Source organism: Zea mays, chromosome 4 (genome assembly GCF_902167145.1).
Source record: "Zea mays cultivar B73 chromosome 4, Zm-B73-REFERENCE-NAM-5.0, whole genome shotgun sequence".
Lineage (NCBI taxonomy): Eukaryota > Viridiplantae > Streptophyta > Magnoliopsida > Poales > Poaceae > Zea > Zea mays.
The window spans coordinates 225,358,184-225,382,742 of record NC_050099.1 but is presented as its reverse complement, the minus strand read 5'-3'; the positions used below and the strand labels follow the sequence as shown (position 1 = coordinate 225,382,742).

The 24,559-nt window shown below is 42.6% G+C and overlaps 2 protein-coding genes across 3 annotated transcripts; both read left to right on the top strand.

The window, feature by feature from the left end:
• Positions 1-4,521: 4,521 nt before the first annotated feature.
• Positions 4,522-8,386, top strand: LOC100384335 (uncharacterized). 2 transcript variants are annotated; one of them, XM_035967070.1, is made up of 6 exons: positions 4,522-4,631; positions 6,923-7,051; positions 7,138-7,311; positions 7,390-7,779; positions 7,862-8,059; positions 8,132-8,386. In XM_035967070.1, the coding sequence occupies exons 1-6, from the start codon at positions 4,563-4,565 to the stop codon at positions 8,213-8,215; spliced, it is 1,044 nt and encodes a 347-aa protein (XP_035822963.1). In that variant the 5' UTR covers positions 4,522-4,562; the 3' UTR covers positions 8,216-8,386. The 2 variants fall into 2 exon arrangements, with proteins under 2 accessions (XP_035822963.1, NP_001170357.1); NM_001176886.1 differs by having other exon boundaries at positions 4,572-4,679.
• Positions 8,387-15,037: 6,651 nt separating this feature from the next.
• On the top strand, positions 15,038-22,828 carry LOC100273827 (uncharacterized). The gene is made up of 2 exons (NM_001148226.1): positions 15,038-15,466; positions 21,920-22,828. Exons 1-2 carry the CDS (start codon positions 15,059-15,061, stop codon positions 22,604-22,606), a joined length of 1,095 nt encoding a protein of 364 aa, NP_001141698.1. The 5' UTR covers positions 15,038-15,058; the 3' UTR covers positions 22,607-22,828.
• Positions 22,829-24,559: the final 1,731 nt, after the last annotated feature.

Here is a 24,559-nt window from a genome sequence, read left to right as displayed (position 1 = left end):
CGGCTACTTTGGCAGCATAGGGCATGTTTGAAATCACCCAGTTTTAAAAAAACTGGTTTTTAGAAATTAGAGTAGTTATAAACACACCAATTTATGTTCCAGTTTATAGAAACTAGATTCTTAAATTTTAAAATAAAAAAGCTACTCTCCCCTAGCTAAAACCAGTTTTTTGTTTTTTTAATTACATCAGTCCTTGTTGGTTTCATAGAATTTACATTTATTATCACCGCTTATAAAAATAGAAAAATAGTATGCTAGTAATTACATAAAAAACTAGAAACTGGGTTTCAAACACCTCCACCTAACTTTTTTTCATAAATTAGTTTATAGAAACTGGTGTGCTTCCAAACATGCCCCGATTTAGGGTTGGAAACAAACCGAGCCGAGCTCGGCTCACTGTGGCTCGCTAGATGACCGAGCTCGGCTCAGCTCGCCTACTCAACGAGATGTAAAAGGAGGCTCGGCTCGGCTCGCAAACTGTACCTTGAAAAAATATTGCATTATATAGTGAATTAATAATCACAATACGATATTACAAGTAATCTAAATTATAATTGTCATATATACATCATTAAAGACTAAGAAATGAGTCGGATATCTATAAAATTATTCAATATCTATCATTATTGTGTAGGTTAATTAATTTTATGCAGCTCGCGAGCCAGAGCGGCTTGGCTCGCCTCATTACCCCCAACGAGTTCAAACACTTGGCTAGGCTCATTGCCCCAACGAGCTCGAAAACCTGGCTCGATTCGGCTTGCTCGAACTCACGAGTCGCTCCGAGCCGAGCCGAACTACTCTGAGCTCGAGCTGACTTGCGAGCTTGGATCTTTTTTTCCAGCCTTAGAGCAACTCCAACGGAGCGCGCTAAAACACCCCAAAAAGGATTTATTAGCAAAACAACTCTTTTCAGCGCTCCAACCGTCCATCTATTGTTCTCTGAAACGTTTTGCATCCCAAATAACCAGTGCTCGTCCCCGCATATTTTCGCGTCGCGACTCCGTCCCCAATTGTTTGTGCGCGCGCGAAATCTGCTATTCCCGCGCCAAAATTTGCTGAAGCAAGTTCGCGTTCGTGCTGGAAGGAGCTGCTCCATGGCGGGATCTGGCTTGAGCGGCGGAGGCAGTACCGGAGGGGGAGGATTGGGCACCAGTGGAGGAGGCGGACGCGGCCGCGGCTGTGGAGGAGCAGGCCGATTCAGTGGTGCAGGAGGAGCCGAACGTGGTGGAGGAGGCGGACTCGGTGTTGGGGTAGGAGGCGGACACGGCGGTGGAGGTGGTGGCGGCGGACGCGACCGCGGCTGTGGAGGAGCAGGCCGATTCGGTGGTGCAGGAGGAGACGAACGTGGTGGAGGAGGTAGACTCGGTGTTGGGGTAGGAGGCGGACACGACGGTGGGGGTGGTGGAGGCGGACACGGCGGCGACTACTGGCAGTGTGGATCAACGTCTGCTCGATCTGCGACTCCTACTGTTCCGGCGAACTCCATTGGCGGTGGGTTCCCCCAAATGCATGTCACATGCGGAGAAGAAATCGACCTCGACGGTGGACATACCGTGCCAGGCACATTCCATGGTGGACCTTTCCGGCTAGCTGTGCCTGCACGTGCGAGAGTCGTCGCAGATCCGTTAGCGTCGACCATGTTCAGCTGCAGGGACGAGTTGCCTTCATCCTTCGACCAAGGGGAAGGTATGAACTGAAGCTTGTCTCGTTGATAGTGGTCAGACACAAGTCTGATGCAGTCTGAAATGTTAATGACCTGCATATTGTTGATTCAATATAGTGAGCCTTATTGTTCAGTAAATGAATAGGTAGCTTATAGCAGTATAGAAAGAAAAGAAATTGTGCATACATGCTTTGTTTGAGCATATGAATACAAGACTAGGCATAATATTGCTTATGTGTCGATGTTGCTTGAATATATATCCATTCACTTTGCAAGATGGTGTGTTCAGTTGTCTCAGTTTGGTTCATGCTTTGTTTGAGCATATGTTTTGTCCACAAGGTTGGCTTCCTGCCTAAACTTGCAGTCACCATGTACCATTTATGTGAGGCATAGTAGACCTGTCTTGAATTTATAGTACCATTTTTTAGATGTAGTTCCAGGGAATGGATACTTTTCAAACATGATGATGGATGACAACATTGAAGGAGAATTTGATAATAATAGTAATACATGTCCTGATATTCAGCCACAATCAATGCAAGTTGGACCAATAGTCCCCACATCGAGGCCAAACCATAAGAGATCAAAAAATTTCAGTGATCAAGAAGATGAAATTTTGGTTTCAGCGTGTTTGAATATCAGTATGGATCCTGTAGTAGGTAAAGATCAAAAAGTAGGAAGGTATTGGTCTCGTATCTACGAATACTTCAATGAACATAAACCATGCCAATCAACGTACTGTTAATTCTCTAATGCACCGATGGGAGACAATTCAGAAATGTGTTAACAAGTTTTGTGGTTGTTTAACAAGGATTCAGTTAAGACGACAGAGTGGTACTACAATGCAAGACATGGTAATTAATCATCATGCAATATCACATTTTCTTTCATTTTTAGTATTTGAGCCTAACACATGCAAATGTTTTGCCCAGGTTGCACAGGCATGTGCGTTGTACAAGTCCAAAGATGAACATGAAAAAGGATTTCAATTCATGCACTGCTAGAATAAGCTCAGATTACAACCCAAATGGCTTGGTAAAGTAGATGATTTGGCTGCTGCTAAACCTTCAAACAAGAAACAGAAGACCACTCGTGAAGGGGATGCCAATGGAACATTACCATATGAAACCAAAGAATCTCAAGTTCAAGTCGTAGAGAATTACCAATTGACCCGGCCTCCCGGGAAGAAAACAGCTAAAGCAGCACTAGTACAAGAGAAGAGGAAAAGTGTGACTGTAGCAATAGAAAATTTGTGGGCTACAAAGAAAGAAAGTGATGCTGAGAAAGAGTAGAAGAAAGAGGAGAGATTCAATAAAGCATTTGCACTTGAAGTTGATCAAGTTAACACAGAAAAGGCACTTATGGAGGTGAGGAAAGAGGAGATTGAATTACAGAAGCGAAGAGACGAAGAGAGGATAATAAATATGGATCTTAGTGGGTTGACAGAAGAGCAACAGAGTTACTACACGAAGTTGCGAGCTAAGTTTTGGACCAACTTTCTGATGCTTAGGTAAAAATGCCTTGATTCACAATTACTTATTACTTGTGGCTGCAATTATAACTTACACAAATTCCTATCTACTTTTATGTTGCAGGTGCTCACAAATCTACTTGTAGGTTGTATGGTGCTCGACGGTTAGTGCTACCAGTTTACTAGTCTCATATAGTGGGTCCATGTCAGTGTTTCAGTTGATGTTTACTAGTCTCGAATAGTTCTGTCATTGCTTCCAGTTTTATTTTCTGTTTTCAGTGGATACTTGTTATTTATGATAGTAGTCTCAAATCAGTGGATACTTGCTATTTACCTTTGGGTTCTCTCTTCCTAATTTATTGGCTTTATTCTTTCTCTAAATTTGTGTTCCTATTTGTAAAACGAAGGTGTGTGAATGGGTGTGACGCATGGATTTTAGAAATGATTTTCTGCTGACGCATGGGTTCACTAGAGCACCTTCTATGGCTGCCAACTCTGAATCCTGATGATTGAGTGCACAATGGTGGTTGTCCTGCTCATGTAGTGCTGGCAGTGTAAATCTTTTGAACATGGCTAAACTAGTTGTACCCTGAAAATTTCTAGCCTTTTCTCCCCTCTTCTGTTCCTATTACTCTCCTGAACTGAACTAGTATGTCAAAATGTTAAAAGGAAGAAAAGCAAGGTCTGACTAGTGGCCTGTGGCTGTGTATCTGCGAGATGTTGGACAACATCACCAGGAGCAGCACAGAGGACGAGAGAAAGCTACAGTTACTTGTATCTACGAGATGTTGGTTTATTTTACCGTAAGTGATTTTGTTGACCACAAATGTGTGCTTGCTTTGTATCTAATCTGCACAACTGATACACCACTTGTGCTCCTTTGCCAAATTCAGAAAATACGCTCTGATGAAATGGTGGCGGCGCATGCACAAAACGCCACCCTGATGAAATGGCGGAGGCCCATGTTCCTTTTAAATTTTTTTAGGGATGAGTTTTTAGCAAACTGCTGTGCGATAACATATTTTTTGGTGGATTTTATTTTCGAACAGCTCCTAATAAGAGATTTTGGGGGGGAAATTTTAGTGCTCTTTTGGAGCTGCTCTTACCCCTATTTCTCTATAGGGAACCTCAGTCATTTCGCTGTGTCGTTGGCCGAGCTGAGAAGATTTTATAGGACACTGATTTGCCCTGTTTGAAACACAGCTCCGTGGGGATATCGGTCCACCCGGGCCAAGTTTCCATTATGGAAACACATCCGGTTTCTGAATGTCAAGTGGTTTATAATTACTTATGTATCTATGAAATATGGGTCCATCTGTGTCTATGAATTATGTGTTTGATGGCAATTTTTTTAAAAACATGTTTTATAGTAATGGCTAATATCAGATTCTCTCGTCTCTAGCACGTCTCCGCCTCCTCTGTCACTCCATGCGATTCCTCCTCTGTCGTCGGTGTCATTTCGGATCGATGCGCAAGCAACTCGGCATCAGGTCAGGGGTGAGCCACCTTCGCTCGGGGCTCGCTTCTTCATGCCCCTGCTACTAGGTTTTCTCCGTTTTTCATCGCTCAGTTTCTTTTAGATCTTGAGGAAAAAGGGCGCGGACAGAAGCAGTTTCTTGTAGATCTAATCAGACTATGATCCGTGTAGCCTACCGGCGACACGCCGAAGCTAGCATATTTCATGCCCTCTAATATGATGTGTGTGGCTGTGGCATCTCTACTTTCGCGTCTTCTTCCTTCCACACCGCAGCTCAGGAGCCTAGTCACTGCCGCTGCTCTCGTTAGGATTCACTGCCTTGCCCCGCCGGAACGCCAGCTTGCGAGGCGGCTGCGCTGGCACCATGGTGCTCGATGGGGTGGCCGGCGCAGGCTTTGGCCTCCTTGGTCGATTTTTTCTGTGGAAAATGGGAGACAAATAATCGTCATCCTCGTATAGCGAGAGCAAAAAAAATTACATATAAAGAACACTAGCCAACAATTGAGACCAGAGCGTATGTATTTACCAAAAAAAACGGAAAATAATTTACCAAAAGCAAGGGATAAATAAAACGTGCATTAAGAGCTATGAAAATACTAGAATCTCTTGTTCCAGAAACCTTCTTGCCAACATAGTTCCCTGCCATCTTCCTGTCGGTATGTTTCCCTGAACGAAGTGATGGAGACGCCGACGCAATTTTCGTTGTCGAAGCCCTTAGCTTTGCCAACCTCCTTCGCACTAGATGCTGAGGGTACTTCAATCTCCTTCGCTTTCTGCAAAGCTGGTATAACTGTAGGCCTGGATTTTTCTCTATGGGTTGCTGAACTTGGTGGTAGCAGTAACATCTGCAGGCTTTCTTGTTGTCTTTGGTCCACTGGAGCTGTCAACTGCTGTACGAGAGTAGACGTCAGATGCGATGTTAGTAGAATTGACAAGTTTAGAAGAAAAAAATACAAATGATAGAGTCATTGAAGGTACATTAGAACATGGTTTAAGCAGCGAGTAGACCTCTGCCAAGCATCCCATGGGCCAATCTATAATGGATGAAAAGAGCCTTGTCCTTTGGCATGGTAATGGCCTGGATCTTATAATTCGAAGGATCAATCTCCCCGCCATACTAGCTCCCACGTGTGTAATGATGTAATCCGTCTTCTCACAGAGAGGGAGAACTTGGTGTTGAGTCCAGTTACCAACAACATCTACAACCGAGAGGCCTAAAGCTTCCAGCTCTTAGATCCTATTCATCACAGAAGAACTGGCATCTATGCGCTTAGGAAGTGAATCTCTCATCCACTTATACCAAGGGATAGGTCACTGCTCAGGAACTCGAGCAGCTTTGAGGCATGATTACTGTTAGGGAGAACACTTTGCCAAAGGTCAACAAGTAAAAAAAACCCTACTATTTTAGTTTGTTTCAGAAAACGACTCTCAAAGGGTTTTGGATATCTGCTTTCACTACCGGAATCCGAGGCTTTGCCGAGTGTTGTATTCTTTGCCGAGTGCCTTTTGTCGGGCACTCGGCAAAGAAGGCTTTGCCGAGTGCCGCACTCGGTAAAGTTAGGCTCTCGGCAAAGAGCCCCTTTATCGAGTGCTGGACACTCGGCACAGGACGACACTCGGCAAAGCCTAATTTGTCGAGTGTCAAACACTCGGCAAAAGGGGCTCTCGGCAAAGGGCCGTCAGCGGCCGTCCCAAAGCTGACGGTCGTTAGTCTTTGCCGAGAGCCGACGGCTGGCACTCGGCAAAGAGGCTTCTTTGCCGAGTGCCACATAGTAGACACTCGGCAAAGCACTCTTTGCCGAGTGTCATCTCTAGACACTCGACAAAGTATTTTTTTATTTTTTTATTTTTGTCTCTCAAACTTTTTGTGGTATGTTCCTACACTATGTAGACCTACATGTATCATTTGTGGACAATTATAACATAGTTTCAATCGTTAGTAGATTTAGTTCGTTTATTTGAATTTCTTCGGAAAATTCAAATTTGAACTGTAGGTCACTCGAAACTTGGAAAACCGTGCATGAAAAAATGATATTCATGTTACTTAGCATAAGTTACGACCGATTGCAGAAGCGTACCGGAAACTTCGAGCAACATGCTCACTAAACATGGCCGTGAACTTGGCATCCACATGTTTAAAAATTGTATAAAACACAAACAAAGTCAGAAAATCATGAAACTTGTCCACGTGTCATGATATCATATGTACAGGCTGTGATAAAAAATTTAGAATGTTTGGAGAAAGTTGTGAGACACTATGTGTAGAAACCTAAGAGATCCACATTGAAACTCTTTGATTTCATGTAAGAAGCTCGTTGTGGACATGCACTATGAGGCCCGCATCCAGGCCATCATCACCTACCACGGCTCCGTCCTTGGGGAGAAGATGACCAAACCTCAAGCCCGAACCATGTCGTTGACCAGGGAGCAGTACCTGCAGGTAAAGTCATGCATGTTTGGTACCAGTACTCAATGCATGAATTTTATTTTATCTTCTGATATGCACTTTATGTGTTTACTTTGCAGGTGATTCCACATTGGTGCGCCGCACATCCTCTGTGCTGGGAGCATATGGTGGATAGGTGGTGTTCGGCTGAGTGGGACGAGGCGCACACAGCTAGCCGGGAACGGCGTTTGATGATGCAAGGCCCCTCCCACCACCAAGGCAGCCAGAGCCTGGGCCAATATGCCGAAGCATGGGTACGCCACCTTTTTTATTTAGATATATAGCACTAAGTTAGATATTATTTCTAACTATCTCGTTGGTTTTCGTTGCAGTCGGCGTCACATGGTGGCAGGCCTTGCTCCACCTTCTCGGCCTATGCTATGGCCCATAAGGGTAAGGCGACGTCCGACGTCACCTATAACCCGGATGACGGGCCCGAGGCCTACACCAACCCCGCCGTCTACAGCCGCCTCCATGACTACACCGCCATGGCGCAGGAGGTCCATGGCCCAGACTATGATCCGAGCACCGAGCCGATCGACCCCGATGTGCTCATGAGGGTCGGAGGAGGCAAGAGACATGGGCGGTACTGGATTGCCGACGGGGCAATCGACTCATCCTCCACTCCCACTCTGTCTCAGGTGAGAGCATGGAGCACGGGCTCGAGTCCAGCCATTCGACCTCGGCACGACAGCTCACAGCATCGCATACAGCAACTCGAGGTTAGTGCTTCTGTAACTCGTCCTTCCTTGAGTTATATACCTATTCTTTGAGTTACTATAACGTTGGCTTGTAATATTACAGACCCAACTAGAAGAAGAGAGGAGGGAACGTCACGAGATGGAGGCGAGGATGATGGCGGAGCGGGAGGCAGAGCGCCAGGCAGATCATCAGAGGATGGCGGAGATGTTCCAGTACATGCAGAGCCTTGGCGCCGCACAGGGCATCGCTCCACCACCTCCATTGTTCCCTCCAGTTGACCCTGCTCTCTTCCACACTCCTGTGAGTATCAAAATTGTAGTTAGATGTTTGTAATGCATCTGGTATAACACATGCAATCTCTTCTCTGTGCAGGGCCAATCTGGAGCGGCATCCAACAACCCGCCTTCGGAAGGGTTCAGCCCAACGCAGCCCCGGTCAAACCGCCCACCTCCATGAGTGTTGTGTTTTCATTGTTTTATACTTCAGAACTTATGTATAACACTTATGTCTGTGTTTGAGACTTATGTGAGACCTTGCGACGTTTGATACTTATGTTTGAGTTTGATACTTGTGTTGAACACTTATGTTTGTGATGGATATTTATGTTTGTGATGACGGTTTTATGTTTGTGTTGGCTATTTATGTCTATGATGATATCTGTGATGTATATATGTGATATCTTCTGTTTGTGTGGATGGAATACAAAAAACAAATAAAAAAGGTATATACTGGCCACTTTGCCGAGTGTCAGGGTCATAACACTCGGCAAAGAGCACAGACCTGGGCACCGGCTTAGGTTCTTTGCCGAGTGTTATGTCGCTGGCACTCGGCAAAGAGGTCGGCTTTGCCGAGTGCCGCGCAGAACACTCGGCAAAGAGCCTGACATGGGGACCCTCTCTGGCGGGCTCTTTGCCGAGTGTCCCAATTGGCACTCGGTAAAGTCGGCGGCTTTGCCGAGTGCTTCCTGGAAGACACTCGACAAAGATATCTTCTTTGCCGAGTGTCACCGGGGACACTCGGCAAAGCCGCCGTCTTCGTCACCCGGCGTCGTAACGGCCGCTTTTCTTTGCCGAGTGCTCACTGGCACTCGGCAAAGAGGTTTGCCGAGTGCCCGAGAAAAAACACTCGGCAAAGAAGGCTTTGACGATGCACCGTTTGCCGAGCCTTCTTTGCCGAGTGTAACACTCGGCAAAGGCTTTGCCGAATGTTTTTAAGGCTTCGCCGAGTGCTTCAGGCACTCGGCGAAGCGACTGATTCCGGTAGTGTTTGGATGATGAAATAATACGCGAAAATGGGACAAAGCCTTATCGCTGAAAAAGCACCACCTTTGGATCATGGAAGGACGAAGGACTAAGATAAGATGTACATGACATATCTGATATACAAAAAGACGGAGATACCACTTCCAGTTGTATAGGCCTTTTATATAGCAAGGGGGTACTTATGTAATTCTATATGAATGTGTATGTCAATAGACCCTATAAATAGGTAAACAATACCACTGGTACATGGATTGGTATTTTTGTACTCTTGGCTTTGTACTACCTTCGAGCAGCTCAGACTCTGGAGGCTCCAATTGCTCTCAACATGTGTACTACTTGTAAGGTCTGTAAAGGTATACGACATTGTCCAACTCATATCATGCTCGGTTGGTGATCAATTTGTGGCTGATCAAGGTCTGTTTTGATGAAACTTTCTTACTATCTTTGATAGAGATATTTATGATCTTCAACTTGTTTAATTAGCCCATATGATGATAAGGTCTGATTTATCTTTTGCTGTCATGTTTTCAGTTTTGGTTACCTAACCCAAGGGGTTTAGACTTAGGTTTTCTGAAATTTTTCTCTTATCATAAGCACCATATGGTCAAGATAAACACCATATGAACTTAGACACTAGCTAATCCTCTTGTGGCTAAATTGTGTTCATCAAAGATTCCACTATTCCACATGTGATGACAGTTAGGGTGTGGCTCTAGAGTGGAAACCCTAAGTAACACAAGGGGTGTTACACCTGGCATCGTTGGACGGTCCAGACTCCCCCATACACGGACGGTCCGGCTTGGCAGCCCAGACGATCCGTGACCTAGGGATCTGGCGCGACATCGGTTATCAGATTTTTGGTTTAGTGAAACTTCCCTCGTTTTATCCGAGAACCTGATGCGTCTTGTGCCAAATTGTTAGCTTTGCAATTCTCAACCCTGGATATATGCCGAATGTTGGATTCATCAAAAGAATGAATTAAGTCCCAACATTTCTTAAGGTAACTATTTAGAGCATCATCTAAATATTGATACTCTTCTAATATCTGCTAGACAACTAGCTAAGAATCACCAAATGCCCTCACATGCTTTACTCCCATATGATTTAGAAGTTCCAAACCGAATAAGAGGGCCTCATATTCGGCTTGATTGTTAGTGCAATAAGTTTTTAATCGGCTAGAGAAGTCGAAGTAGGCGTTATTTGGTGAAACAAGCATTATGTCAATTCCTTGTCCTTCGTTACAAACCGATCCATCAAAATACAAAGTCCAGGGAGTAACAGTGAGATATAACATATTTAGTTTATGACTTTCATCAATCCGATGTTGTACAATAAAATTTACTACGACCCGACCTTTCATAGATTATAACGATTCATAGGTCAAGTCTTATTCTATAAGTGCATAAGCCCATTTATCAACTCTACCACTCATGATTAGGTTTTGCAACATGTATTTAATCACATCGGTTTGACCAGAAACGATGCAATGATTAGACAATAAATAACACCTACACTTGGTGCAAGCATAGGCATAACTTCTCAATGAAGGTGTACCTTGTTTCAGCATCCACCAGTCTTCGGCTTAAGTAGGTTATCACGTGTTCCTTTCCTTCGATCTCCTGTGTCATAGCAGCTCCAATAACTTTATATTCGGTCGCGATATATAACCTGAATGGCACACCAGCTTGTGGCGCTTTCAATACTGTAATTCCAAGCAAAGCAATCAGAATACTCTTTCAATAGACCGATCATTTTATCTCTAGGATCGCACTCTAGGGTATTGTTTACAAAAGTCGGCCCTGGAGTTTTACCATCTTCTATGTCAATCTCCTCCAAAGGATCAGCCAATGTAAATATCTGTCCTAACTTGTCGAGATCCCTATATTCCTCTATTATGCTTCCTTTTAGAAGAATTAGATGCTCTCTACGTGGTTGTGGACTGTCCGGCCTCAAAGGGCGGACTGTCCGTGACAATAGACCTGTGCTGCAGCACTCTCTAGCAGCAGCCAGACATGCAGCCTTAGGGGCCACACTGTCCTGGAGAGGACCGGACTATCCGCGATAAGGGCTGAGTCGAGTGAATCTCCTTGCTTTTCCTCGGACCGTCTGGCCTCGGGAGCCGGACCGTTCGTAACCTGGGATATGTTCCTTTTGGATGTACTCATCATTTAAACTTTACTTGGGATTAACCAATTCTCCATCGACTCTAGCATTACATGTATTAAGCCTTTCCTATCTATACTAATGAATTGATAATCAGAAAAATCAACTCCTATGAGACATGTAGCAGTCTCATAGGTCCAAAGCACAGGGGCATCGACCACGGCGATGTAGGCTGATGCATCAACATGTACTTGTTCTATATCATCGCCTACCAATTGTAACAATATTTGATGTAAAGTAAAAGGTACACATTGATTTCCTTGGCCTCGATCGAACTATCGGTCCCAACACCTCTGAGCGTCATATTGGTCTTTACTAGTTCGTCATCCTACTTCCTTAATTTTCTATACAATGAGTAAGGCATTAAATTCACGGCCGCCCCTCCATCTACCAATATTTTAGCAATCGATATTCCATCGATATGACCGCACACACGAAGAGCGGCTTTAAATGGTTGACCAATTCTTTTGGCTCAGTGAAGGCAGCCTCTTTAGGACCAAAATTGAATTGAGCAACGACAGGTTCATCATCACCGATAATAGTACAATTGGTTGAGAATATAATAACATTTACATACATACATTGTTCTGGCATGGCTCCATAGTCGACCAAGTCCTCTTCTAGCAGGTTGTCCTCCTCGGTGTTATCTTCCTCCATAGGTGTTGGCGCGTCGTCGGAGGTGTTCTGATGTAGAGCGAATGGTCCAGACTCGAGGGTCAGACGTTCCGCGATAGATGCGGATGGTCTGGCTTTTAATGCCGGACTACCCGCAGTACCTGCAAAAAGCTGTGCAGCTGTTGTCTTGTTCTATGTTTTTGTGGCCGTTTGATTTGCTTCGACGACCTTTGGCATCCATTTTTTTGTGGTGGTGGGTACGGCGGATGTGTATCATTAAATGTTTTTTCTGTTTCTTTTTCCTTACTTTCCTTTGCTCTCAAGTGCTGTAATTTTCACTTTTCAGACCATGTCAGTCCTGATGGGTACCATCGGTGTATGGAGTGCCACAAATGGTGCTCAACACACACTTTTATAAGCTGTTTGGTTTGAGGAATGAGCTAGTCCATCATCTTCTCACTCCTCACTTTTTTTGTTTGGTTTGTGGAATGGATTGAGTTGATCCATCATCACCTCATTCCTTATAGTTATTTAGTTAGTACTAATATGAGGAATGGGGTCATTCCACCAAATTTAAGGAATGGACTCATGATGCACCACCACATTTTGGATGGAGTGATTTCTCAAACCAAACACTCCATTAAAGTTTATAGATAAAAATGACACATGACGACAAATTTAAGGACCGGAATTGTAATTTATTTACTTTTTTTTCTCCATTATCGTGTAGTGCTCGTACGAAAGTTGAACTCGTGTCTCTCCTGCCTTATTCATTAGGGATATTTGAAAAAAGAGAGAAAACAATTCTTTTATTTACTAGATATATGCCCGTGTGTTGCAATGGAGGACACTTGTGCATACATAGATTATTGTTTAGTGATGCTATCAAGAATCAACTCAACAATCATAACAAATGTCGAAATCGGTCATTCGAACAACCTAAATTTGGCTCAATGTAACTATTAATCGAAATAGGTAAATCCTAAGTTGAATACATGATATAGTGATATACCATAACTTCCATAGAACAATTTTGCATTGTATGGTAAAAATTATAAAAATAAGATCCTAAGCCTATCGAAAGGAGATGGTGAGTTGTGACTATAAAAATTATTTTAGCTCACAAATATGACCCTCTTATCTTTTTATGTTGTGGGGAAATATGTTGTAGCGAGATTTTTACATTACTTACATAAAGACAAGTAATATGACAATATTTAACCCATCTAAAGACGAATCCTCTAAAACAAGGTTTCCTTACATAGACCATGAGGCAACCATGTAATTTGTATTGGAGGGCAGCCGACAATATTTAGAGAAATAAATACATAATGTGTTGGACATAGCTAGTTAAATGATTAGGATGACATTTCACTATTAAAACCAACAATCAGTGCCATCTTTGCATAGATCAAACAATCACGTCAGTTTGTTTATGCAAAATTGTTAACTTCTATGAATCTACCTGTGAGGTTCTCAACTACATAGTTTTGTGGACTGCTCAGTTGACCGAATCATCGTGCTAACGTTGATGCCGTAGGAATTCACCAGAGCTTAGCTGACAAAAGAGACAAAGTACAATCCAAGTCAAGCACGCGAGTCAACCGTCAGAGAACATTTTGCTGCTAGTGAGGCCATCTTGAGGAGCGACTGACACACTGAGGCTACTGACACCTCTAGTACGATACTGCTAGTAAAACTTATTTCACGCTCCTATAGGAAAGGGAAGAGACAACATTGTTTCACATAAAGTTCTGAACCGATGGCTATGAACTATTCTAAAAATTGACTTGCTAATTTGCATATGAATATATATTTCATTAAAATGTGAAAACAATTTCCAAGTATGTGTGATATGTTGCTTTACTAAACGAACTGACCAATCTATATTTTCAGTACAAAACGACTAAAAATAAGTTACTATAGTTATAATTGATATTAAACGCAAAAAAAAATCATATAAATCATCGAGTTAGCAAACTCACGTAAAAAGTGACATGGTTGGCCTGAACATGGCCCGATTTTAATTTTTCCTCTATATTTTCATAAAAGTCTCTATATTATACTTGAGTATAAAGTATAAAACAAAAATATGTGTGTTCTGGTGGCTAGGTGGATGTAAATATGAGTTTAAATCAAACAACCATAGTTTAAATGCCAGTTACATTTACATATATTTTATCTTATTTTTACTGTTGGTTCCTATAAATTGTCCAAACACACATGTTGATAAGAGCATTTATTTTTAACATTTAATTCCACCGGCTATCAAACATATGCTTTATCACTTGCATGCTCACAAATCCATGCGCGCGCCGCCACGGTGCCACCAAATCCATGCGCGCGCATATGCCATATCCAACTCGCTTCTCGTTGCAGGCCTGCAGCACACAGCTGCCAGACATCCCTACGACTCGCCTCAGCACGGACGGACCTACTATGCACCAGTGCGTACCGGACGGGGCTGCCAGCGGCCACCCGAAAGAAGGCCCGCGCGCCCTTTTAAGAGCACACCTGCACCGCCCATCACGCCTTGACATGCCACCAGAGAAACTGTAGGATAGGAGATCGGAGTCAGGAGAGCGGCTGCGCGTGCAAAGATTATTAGCAGGCGCACGCCCGGGCACGCCTGCGCGTTGCTGCCGGCCAAGCTTTTCGGACCTCCGCGACGCTGACATTCTAACCGACGCAACACGATGGAGGGACGCGCGTGAGCGACTTGCATGCGTGTGCGGGTTTAACGCGTGTGAGACTGGGCATGTTGCATGCGCGGCCACGCGCAGGGGACACTTGCATGCGTGAGGATGAGGGGCGGGGGCACGGATGTGGTCTACAATAGCTTCTTAATAGATAGTAGAGATATAGGCCGTTCTCTGGCTGTATGGGTGTATTTATATACTCTTCTTTTATATGGACAATTTTTACAGTGTTGAGACATGCGATATCTATGAATGAAGATCACTTTTTACACCGTCGTGGGCTCGTGGCTGCTGTTGTTGTACTTGCTTTCAGAGCTGCTAGCTTGAAGCTCTCTCAAGCCTCAAATCATTGATGAATCTTCGTCCGCATAAAGAGTAGCGCCACACCTACCCACCGCACAATACCCCATGCAACCACGCCTATGGCTTTACTGCGCGGCCCCGTAGACATGCATGCATGCAGACGCTTTTTCACGCCATGGCCCCTGTTCAAAAGGGCACCCTTCAGCCAGGTTCTCAAGCCTGCCGCCTGCGAGAAAAGAAACCAAACAGGGCCAAGCATGGCTGCGGCAGCCGTGCATGGCCGACGTCGTCGTCTCCTCCTGCTCCTCGCTGCGCTCCTACACCTGCTGCTTGTGGTGCCAGTGCCACCGGTGCAGGCGGCGCGTGTGACGGCCCTGATCGTGTTCGGTGACTCCACGGTCGACGCCGGCAACAACAACGTCATCCCGACGGTGGCGCGGAGCAACTTCCCGCCGTACGGGCGGAACTTCCCGCCGGAGGGGCGCGCCTCGGGGCGGTTCAGCGACGGCCGCCTGGCCACCGACTTCTACTCGGAGGCCCTCGGTCTGGGTCGCGCCTTTGTGCCGGCCTACCTTGATCCGCACTATGGCATCCGGGATTTCGCGATCGGTGTCTGCTTCGCCTCTGCCGGTTCTGGACTTGATGTTGCCACCTCACGTGTTCTGGTGAGTGCATCTCAAAATCTACTGTCCGTTTCGAATATTTGTCACCTATAGTTTATTTTTAAATTAAACCACGACAAATAAAAAAAGATAAAGTACCATTTTGTTGGTTTTTTATTATTTATATTTGAATTTATACATACTAATACATGCTTCTATAACCTAGCTTGATCAAATGTAGAGAAGCTTGAGTATAACAAAATTATATTTGGAATGGAGAAAACAGTAGCGAAGATGTCGTAAATATAATAATTGCCAATAATCTTAGTTTTCGTTCCTCTCATTGTAGGTTTAACTATAGATTCTTTAATGATACAATAGTGTAGATCGTGGGTTAAGGTACTACTTGGAAGTTGCATCTTTTTGGGTTCTTATGTGACAGGTTACTTATAATGGATTGCACTACAAGTTACTTCTCTAAATAAAAAATAAGATTGGAAATTATTATATTGCTAACTAAAACTTTCCAACCAATCTAGTTGTTGACACTAGTGATTTTTTTCACTATTATCGTTAGTGCAAATCATGTATCTACACTTTTAAAAATCTTCTAGGATAAACCAAATTTACAATGATATAATAGACTTAAGAGAACCACCAACGTAAATACATGATTTTGTTTCTTTTAAGCCTGCTGATCGTAGAGATATATGTTTGATTTATGGCTCAGAAATCATTATTAAATATTAATGATTTTAGAATTTATATATGTTTGGTTTTTTAATGAATTCAGATAGAGAAATACCTTAAACTAGTCAAAAGAGTTGTAGTACTTGAAGTGAACTAAAACTTTTCGATTCATATTGTTTTCATTTAGGTATTAAATATACATTACAATATTTACAAAGTTGAGTATAAGAGCAATGTATCTACTATTTAGTCAAAATTGATTTTGAATATAACGTCGTCACACCTGCAGATTTTAAGGACAAAAATCAAAGACTCGCTATACATGTGCCAAGATCGCAATCACGTGTATAGTTTCGTCGTACAGTAGAAATACAAAAATCGCAGCACTATATTAATATCGATTAATAATGTTACACGGTAATTGTCTTAATGAAACAAGTAAATAAACTCCACTAGTAGATGACTCTAGTAGACATCAATAATGAAAAACAATCATGAACTCAACAAATAATGTCAGCTACTGGACCACGTTCCTAGAACTCGTCGAAGTTTCGAAACTCCAGACTCTAATCTTCATCTTCTCCTTCTAAGCAGCAGTTGCAATGGTTGCAATATAGTTGTTATAAAAATAGCAAGGGTGAGTACTTTTCGTACTTAGTAAGTATCTCGTTTTTTGGAGAAAGTGGTCTGGCTTTATAGTGGACTAACAAAAGCAATCAATTTTAGTTGGTCAAGTTTTAATTTAATTTATAAGAATATAACCATATCCAAATGTATCATAATCAATAGATAACTATAAAGTAAAAAATATTCTTTGATCTATTTTTTACACACTAATATGTGAGGATCTGAGTTGTTCGTGACCACGTGCGTGGTTGATATATCGATTTTTTTAATACTCTACATAGATTGCACATTTTCCTAATAAATCATGTTTCCCATATGCCAGTGGTCATTAATCCCATATGACCTCTTCCAAGGAAGTGCGATAGGTACACTATGAGACCTTTGCAAAAACTACCTAGGGTGTGACCGTCAATTACAGATTTATTCTAGGTAACTGATAAAATACCAAATAAACCAAGTTAGACCCCACAAGACACCGAATCTAAACACACTTAAAAAAGTCTTCAATAAACTAGACCGCACCTTTCGTTTCAATAAACTAGATTTAATGTTACATCAGTAGTTTTTGTTCTAGTGGTCCTTTTAAGCCTGTTGATCGTAGAGATGTACTTACATCAGTAGTTTTTTAATGTAGTGGTCTAAATGAAAATTATAGTACTCAATGAAATATGTAACCTTTTATCGGACCATTTTAAAATTTAAAATCATTTATGTCTCAAAAATCATTATTTAATATTAATGACTTTAAAATTTATATATGTTTGATTTTTTTAATGAATCCAGATAGAGAAATACCCTAAACCAGTCGAAAGAGTTGTAGTACTTGAAGTGAACCGAAACTTCTCGATTTATATTGTGTCGGATACTATAATTAGGGATACCAGAACTCTAAATCCATAATCTTTTAGTTTTAGAAACGATAGCTAAACCATGACTATAGAGACAATATCCGCGAGCAGAGATTTGGTTAAGATTCCAACGTAGTTTTCTAACAAATCACAATCGCACTTGACATTTGCCCCAAGCCCCCAACCAATAAAATCAAGGAACCAATCCAACAATTGAACAAAGACCCCGATTAGTATTGCAGTCAACTGAAAAAAACCGAAATCCAACCATCCTTCCTGGTCTTGCACCCTTCTTGGCCGGACACGGCTGCATGCGACCATGGCGGTCATCCGCGGCTATGGCGGAACCCAGCCGGTAGCGGCATGAGCGACGGTAAAACGAGATAGGAAATCTCACCTCTCAAGAAGGTCGATGGTAGAACGAAGCTACGTTTTTTCAGCTATTTTTTTTTTGAAAACACCACCAACTTAGATGGGTTTCTCATATGCTATCGTTCATATAATTAGCTAAGAATAAAAAAATAATAATAGACCAGGGTGTTCCAAACATAGGTGGCAAGTCTTAGCCATATTTTAACTAACATATAGCCATGCTAATATAACGCTATGATCATGAGAAAAACAGGTGAGAGGTCAATGGCGGTGGCAGCACGAGTGAGGGGAGGGAAAGGAGGCGGCGGTGTGTGCGGGGGAGGCTAGGGTGGCGGGGTCGTGGGAGAGGGAGGAGAGATAAGGGATTACAGATGACCTAAATATTATTGCTCATTAGATTTGATTGGGTAAGGGAGTGAGAGTTATTCAGCGGTCTGAACTGTTGGTTTTGATGGTGTGTTAAGTCTGAGTGTAATTTGTTTGGTAAATTTAGTGTAGGTTATGGATGTGGGGTTGATTTGGTTTGGATGAGTTTTGCAAAGTTTAAACTGGGGATTATATAGTGGTATAGATATAGCATGTCTTCATGCGATACTAAATCCTAATTATAAGATGTTAAGAGTATTTTGTGTGTGATAAAAAAATAATTGTATATTAGCTCTAAGGAGCTAATATAAAATTAATTTTATATACTTTATTAAATAGTGGCCCAAGGAGCTGAAGGTGATGTGCTTCCCACTGGTTTGGTTTCTTTTGCACTAATGTAATTGAAACCAAAGGATGAACACCGAGACCCTAATTATCAACATATTGCGACACATAAGGTGGCAAGTGGTAGGATGATGTGTGGAAGATTTCCTTTGGCTGAACATTTTCACTGGCTGCTACTAACTCTTTCTCCTTTTGAAAGGTGATACTGCAGTTCTTTGTTGTGTGGTTCTTGTCCTCTCCATAAAACACACAATACAACTTTTGACGATGATTGTTTTGAGAATGTCTGCCCCTAAACCGCGTCCTCACCTCCCTCATCTTGTTGTTGGAGGGTATAAGAGTTGCTTTCTTGATTCTATTGCAACCTGTTTGAGGATTGAGTTGGTCCTTGGCTCTACAAATGCTTGTCATCATACTACCATTCACTGTGAATGTTTTGTATGTATATCTTTTCCCTAACGAAGCTCTTTGATACTTCAAAGTACTTTTGAATTTCTTGCCAACACTGTAGATAATCATTTTTTGCTCTAATATATTCGTCCATCTTGCACAACATCTTATCCAAGGCGTGAGGGTTTTTAAGCAAAGTATTGAGGTCCATACTAAATCCCCTTGACCATTGCTTCAATGACAATGTCATCAGGTACCCCAAGCACTTGTACTCTGATCTAAAGGAATCATTGGACATAACTCTGTAAATACTAATATGGCTCTTGGGAACGCTAGAATAGGACCTAATACATAATTGGCTTAGTCTAGAATCCTTGGAAACCTGTGAGCAATTTATCTTTGAGTTGTCGGCAGGTATTCATTAATCATGTACAAAGGGAAGAATACCAAGTTTGTGTGATGCCTCTGGCAACCATAATAAAAGATTTGGCAAGTACTATTGCATTTCTATCGAAGGAGGCGATGGTAGCCTCATAGGTCATGAGGAATCGTTTTGGGTCAAATCGTCCATCATAGGTGGGGAGTTGTGGAGGCTTGTAAGAAAGTGGCCATATGATTGCTTGTAGTTTAGCTCACAATGGAGAAGTGTTATCATGGACAAAGCCAACATAATTTTGCTCCTCTAGATGGAGGTCTCTTGCATCATGACATCTTTGATCTTGCATTTGCCATTCGTATTCTATTCTCATACTATGTAATCCTTTTTGAAGCTTCATCAATTTACCGCTGAAGGTGATTGACACGAAGCATCTTCTATCTTTGGATCTCAACTTGTCTCTGGATAGTTTCGAGACACTCGATTTATTCATCAACATCGCCTTGTTGAGGCAGCTACTTTGGGGCTTTTCCATTCTCCTACCTTCAGCCTGCAACTTCAAGATGGTGAGCAGCATCAACATGTTCTTGGCCTTTGGGATTCAATAGTAGTGCTAGAAGTTCCAACCCTATCCCTTCGTGGAGGCATGACATTGGTGGTCAGTGAGTTCACTAGACGTGGGCGCCAAATGTTGGTTACCTGTCCAAGCTCCTATAAAGAACCACAATAGGGAAACACAATTAAGGTCCCTCACCTTCGAAGGATTTGAAGGTGAGGAGAAGGGAAGCTTTGACAGAAAGGTCAATACTAAAGGCAATAAAAAACGAAGGTTTGTATACATGTTGTATGTCAAATTTATGAGGGATCCTACTTCTTCAATTTTATTTCATTACATATAAAGGATAGAAGACACAACACTACTTAAGAGACCATCAAAATAGTGTACATTCAAAGGCCTCTTGTGTAGACCCAAACGCACGAGGGCGATTGCTCTTTATAAGCTCTCTCGTACGAATGCAACACAAACACAGAACTACAACTAACCGACCCTCGTAGGAGTGACATTGTACACCTATTTATAGGATTGGGTTAGTATACATCTTTATACAAAATTACAGAAGCACCCTTCGCTCTATACAAAGCATCTACATAATCGGGGAAGGGTATCTAGCGTGAGATATGTGTTGTGCACATCTTTTCATCATCTTTCCTAGTCCTCTCTATCTGAAGGTGGTTTCATCTTTGGCTAAGCTTCATCTTCCCTTCATCCGCTCTTCTTCAATCGTCGAAGATTGGTTAGAAGCTTCTTTATTTTAGCCTGATAACCTTAAAGTTGTGACCCTAAACCACACTTAGACAACAATTTTTTTGTTATTCATAGACCTTCAGCAAAACCTTTTCCCAACAACTTATATACCACCCTTCGTATTAACGACTTTGTTGATACCCTTTTTTATAGCTAGGTATAAAAGTTTTACGATGACATTTACAAAATACATAATCCTTAGTTTCAACATTACCGAGTGGCGGGCCTAGAATTTAAAGGATGGGTATTCAAAATTATTAAGAGACAAAAAAATTAAACCATATGAAGCCTAACTATGTAGTAGTACGTATTATATAGTAACAAAAGAATAGTATAATGGTACTTCTAGGTTAATTTTTTCATATTGGCGTATGAGTGGTGGGTAATTTATTGTGATATACGGAAGAGTACTTTAACTTATCTAAATCACCTAGTAATTTTAGTCTTTGAAAACGAACATACTGTTGGTACTAATCTGATACCAAACACTGGAATGAATTATCTGACGGTGTTCTCTGCGATAGCGTGGACGGTCAACTGACGATTTGAGACATCGCTGGAGCGGCTCCTTCCCTATGTGCTTTCGAACGCCATGTCTAAGGTTTGAACGGTCTGTGATGGCGCAGAGTCTTTTTCTTCTCCACATAAACTTGAATCTTGTCTCCCGGGTGGGATTCTGTCGGGGAGAAGAGATCCAAAGGTTGTCTTGGAGTCGGTAGGCCACCCAAAACGTTTTTAGAAGACGCCGAGCCAAAGAGAGGTGAAAAATAGGTCGCGAAAGACTAGCCTAAACTAAGCCTAGATTTCTGCTACTCCTAATGAATGAAAAGAATAATGCAAATAAGATAAATATGATAAATATGTTTGATTTAATCGATTGTGAGGGTTTAATCAGCCATACCCATTCATCTACATAAGGGAATGTCTGTACACATTATAAGTTGGTTTCCCAGTAAATTCCGTGAAATTTGGTAAGAAATCCACAAGAAATCATTCACACGCAGCACGTCTGCGCCGCCGCCGCCGCCGACCATCCGACTGACTATTTTGGTGCTTAACACATATGAAATGCTTTTTTATTGATTAAGTAATATAAGATAATATAACTGAGAGTCCGAATGATTATTTCCCCACTATTGGAAACTAGGATCCGTAAGTGATAATAATCTCTCTTACTGTGATGATTGATGATCCAGAGAGTGATCCCGCTATGGAAGCAACTGGACATGTTCCGGGAGTACATGTCCCGGCTGGACGACCACTTGGGCGCCACCGAGGCCCACGCGGTGGTGGCCGGCGCCGTGTACGCCGTGAGCATCGGCACCAACGACTTCATCGAGAACTACTTCGCGCTGACGACAACGCGGTTCCTCGAGTTCACGCCGGGCGAGTACACGGACTACCTAGTGGGCCTCGCCCGGGGCTTCCTGGCGGAGCTCTACAGCCTGGGTGCCCGCAAGATCGGCTTCACGGGGCTGGCCCCAATGGGCTGCCTGCCGCTGGAGCGCGCCCGCGCCCTGGGCCGCTGCGCCGAGGAGTACAATGCCGCGGCGCGCGCCTTCAACGCGGCGCTCGTGGGCATGGTGCGCGAGCTGGGCGAGCAGCTGCCGGGCTCCGACATCCGGGTGGCGGAGGTCTACGACTTCTTCGAGGACATGGTGCGCGACCCGGGGAGGCACGGCTTCGCGCGCGCCGACGTGGGTTGCTGCGGGACGGGCACCTACGAGATGGGGTACGCGTGCGGCGCGTGGGCGGCGGCGCCGGCCGGGACGTGCCCGGACGCCGACCGCTACGTGTTCTGGGACGCCGTACACCCCACGGAGCGCGCCAGCCGCCTCGTCGCCGACCACCTCATGAACACCACCTTCGGCCGCTTCGCATGATCCAGTCATCTTCCGACTTGCGTCTATTGGTTTTCTGATCCGTGTAACGCGATGCGTGTATAGTATTGGTAGGATTGTTGCGGTTGAGGTTTGTTGTGTGTGGGTGAAAGTAGGATGTAATATGGTTCGGAAAATATTCGTCCCGATCCGGATTCGAAGATGATGAACACTGATTCAGATGAAATTTTCGGATATTCGGACTTTTTTCGGATAACGGATACGAATACGGATATTTCGAATTCAAATACAATATGTCTGATACATGTCAGATATCGAATATCCGGATATTTTCTCGGATAAATCTTCTTGAATATCCGGATATTTTCTCGGATAAATCTTCTCGAATATCCGGATAGTTGTGTGCATTTTGTTGATTTTTAAAAAAAGACATTAATAATACACAAATAGCCCAGAAATTCATGAAATTTTATAGAGGTATAACATATATCTACATATAATCATCCAAAATATTCGGACCATAAAATTCACAATATGCTAATGTTTCTTTCATTTCACTTTCACTTGTTGCGTGAATTACATGTGAAATCACACTAAGTATCCAAGTTTCAACATAATCAATACTTTACTTTATCATTTTCATGTGGAGACTTGATGTTATATTCTTATTGGATGTTTATTAGTCATGGTAACTTATTTGCATTTTGATGATTTTATGCAAAATAAATTAATAATACGCACATAGCCTAAAAATTCATGATTTTTTTACAAAAACACGACATATGTACACATATAATGCTAGAAAATGTTTGGACTCAAGGAGTGGATACATGATTACAACCATGATATGTGTGGAATGATGTTTTACACGGTATCCGATAAAAATTTCGTTATCGACAATATCTGTGTCCGACTAGTTCCGTATTTGACACATAACTATTCATATTTGTATCCGAGAACATTCATATTCGTATTCGTATTCGTATCCGAAGCTCTCCGTATTCGAATTTGAATCTGAATAAAAATATAAAAACAAATATGGTCAGTGATATCTGTCCGTATTCGATCCGATTACATCCCTAGTTGGAAGGTTGGTGTTCGAGATGGCGCACAATTGTTCGGCTGTGCCAGATATGCGTCAGCTACTATGACATATAAGACAATCGACTAGGGTGTCGTTTGGTTCACAAAATGTAACATAAATAGTAACGGTAATAGTTCACACTTGATTACCATCGGCAACAAGTTTGAATAGGACGATATGAATTCCTAGTATGGTATCCGATTATGGTTGGACTTAAACAAACATAATTTAACGTTATCTGTTATTCATTACATTACAAATATATGAATCAAACAGAAGGTTAGGAGTGCTCTCTAGTTCTACTACCTTCATCAGTTCTCACATGGTAGCACAATTAGGTCTGCCAGTGCTCTCTTATCAGCCAGTCACAGTCCAGGTGGCTAATGGTGCTTCAATGATCTGTGACCAGTGGGTTCACAGTGTTGATTGGTGGTCTAATGGACATTGCTACACAACTTATATGAAAGTCCTTGACCCCAGTGCTTTTGATGTTATTTTGGGCTATGATTGGCTAAAGTCTCACGGTCCCATGTTGTGTGATTGGGCAAACAAGGTGATGGCATTCTCTGATCAAGGAGAGTCAACCTTGAAAGGTAATAATACTGTGGTTCCACAGGAGGTTTTAGGTATTTCTGTTCTTCAACTTCAGAAATAGCTGAAACGCAATGACATCTAGGCTTTTTTATTTTGGACACTCCATCCGTTGTAACACCTCTAGCTTCTTTAGTTGAACTTGAGTAGATTTTGCATGAGTTTCAGGATGTGTTTGCTATGCCCAAACAATTACCACATACCCTTAATTCATGGTGTTGTTCCTATCAATGCCAGCCGCTACAGGTATTCTCCCTTCAATAGAATTGAGATTGAAAAACAAGTCAAGGATCTGTTGGGAGCTAGCTTTATTGCCTATA

Excerpts from the sequence above, each read along its gene's own strand:
- LOC100384335 (XM_035967070.1), top strand. The coding sequence starts at position 4,563 with ATGCGATTCCTCCTCTGTCGTCGGTGTCATTTCGGATCGATGCGCAAG. Across the intron at positions 4,632-6,922 it reads AACTCGGCATCAGGTCAGGG|CTCGTTGTGGACATGCACTA; the intron begins GTGAGCCACCTT and ends TCATGTAAGAAG. Across the intron at positions 7,312-7,389 it reads GCCAATATGCCGAAGCATGG|TCGGCGTCACATGGTGGCAG; the intron begins GTACGCCACCTT and ends TTTTCGTTGCAG.
- LOC100273827 (NM_001148226.1), top strand. The coding sequence starts at position 15,059 with ATGGCTGCGGCAGCCGTGCATGGCCGACGTCGTCGTCTCCTCCTGCTC. Across the intron at positions 15,467-21,919 it reads TTGCCACCTCACGTGTTCTG|AGAGTGATCCCGCTATGGAA; the intron begins GTGAGTGCATCT and ends TTGATGATCCAG.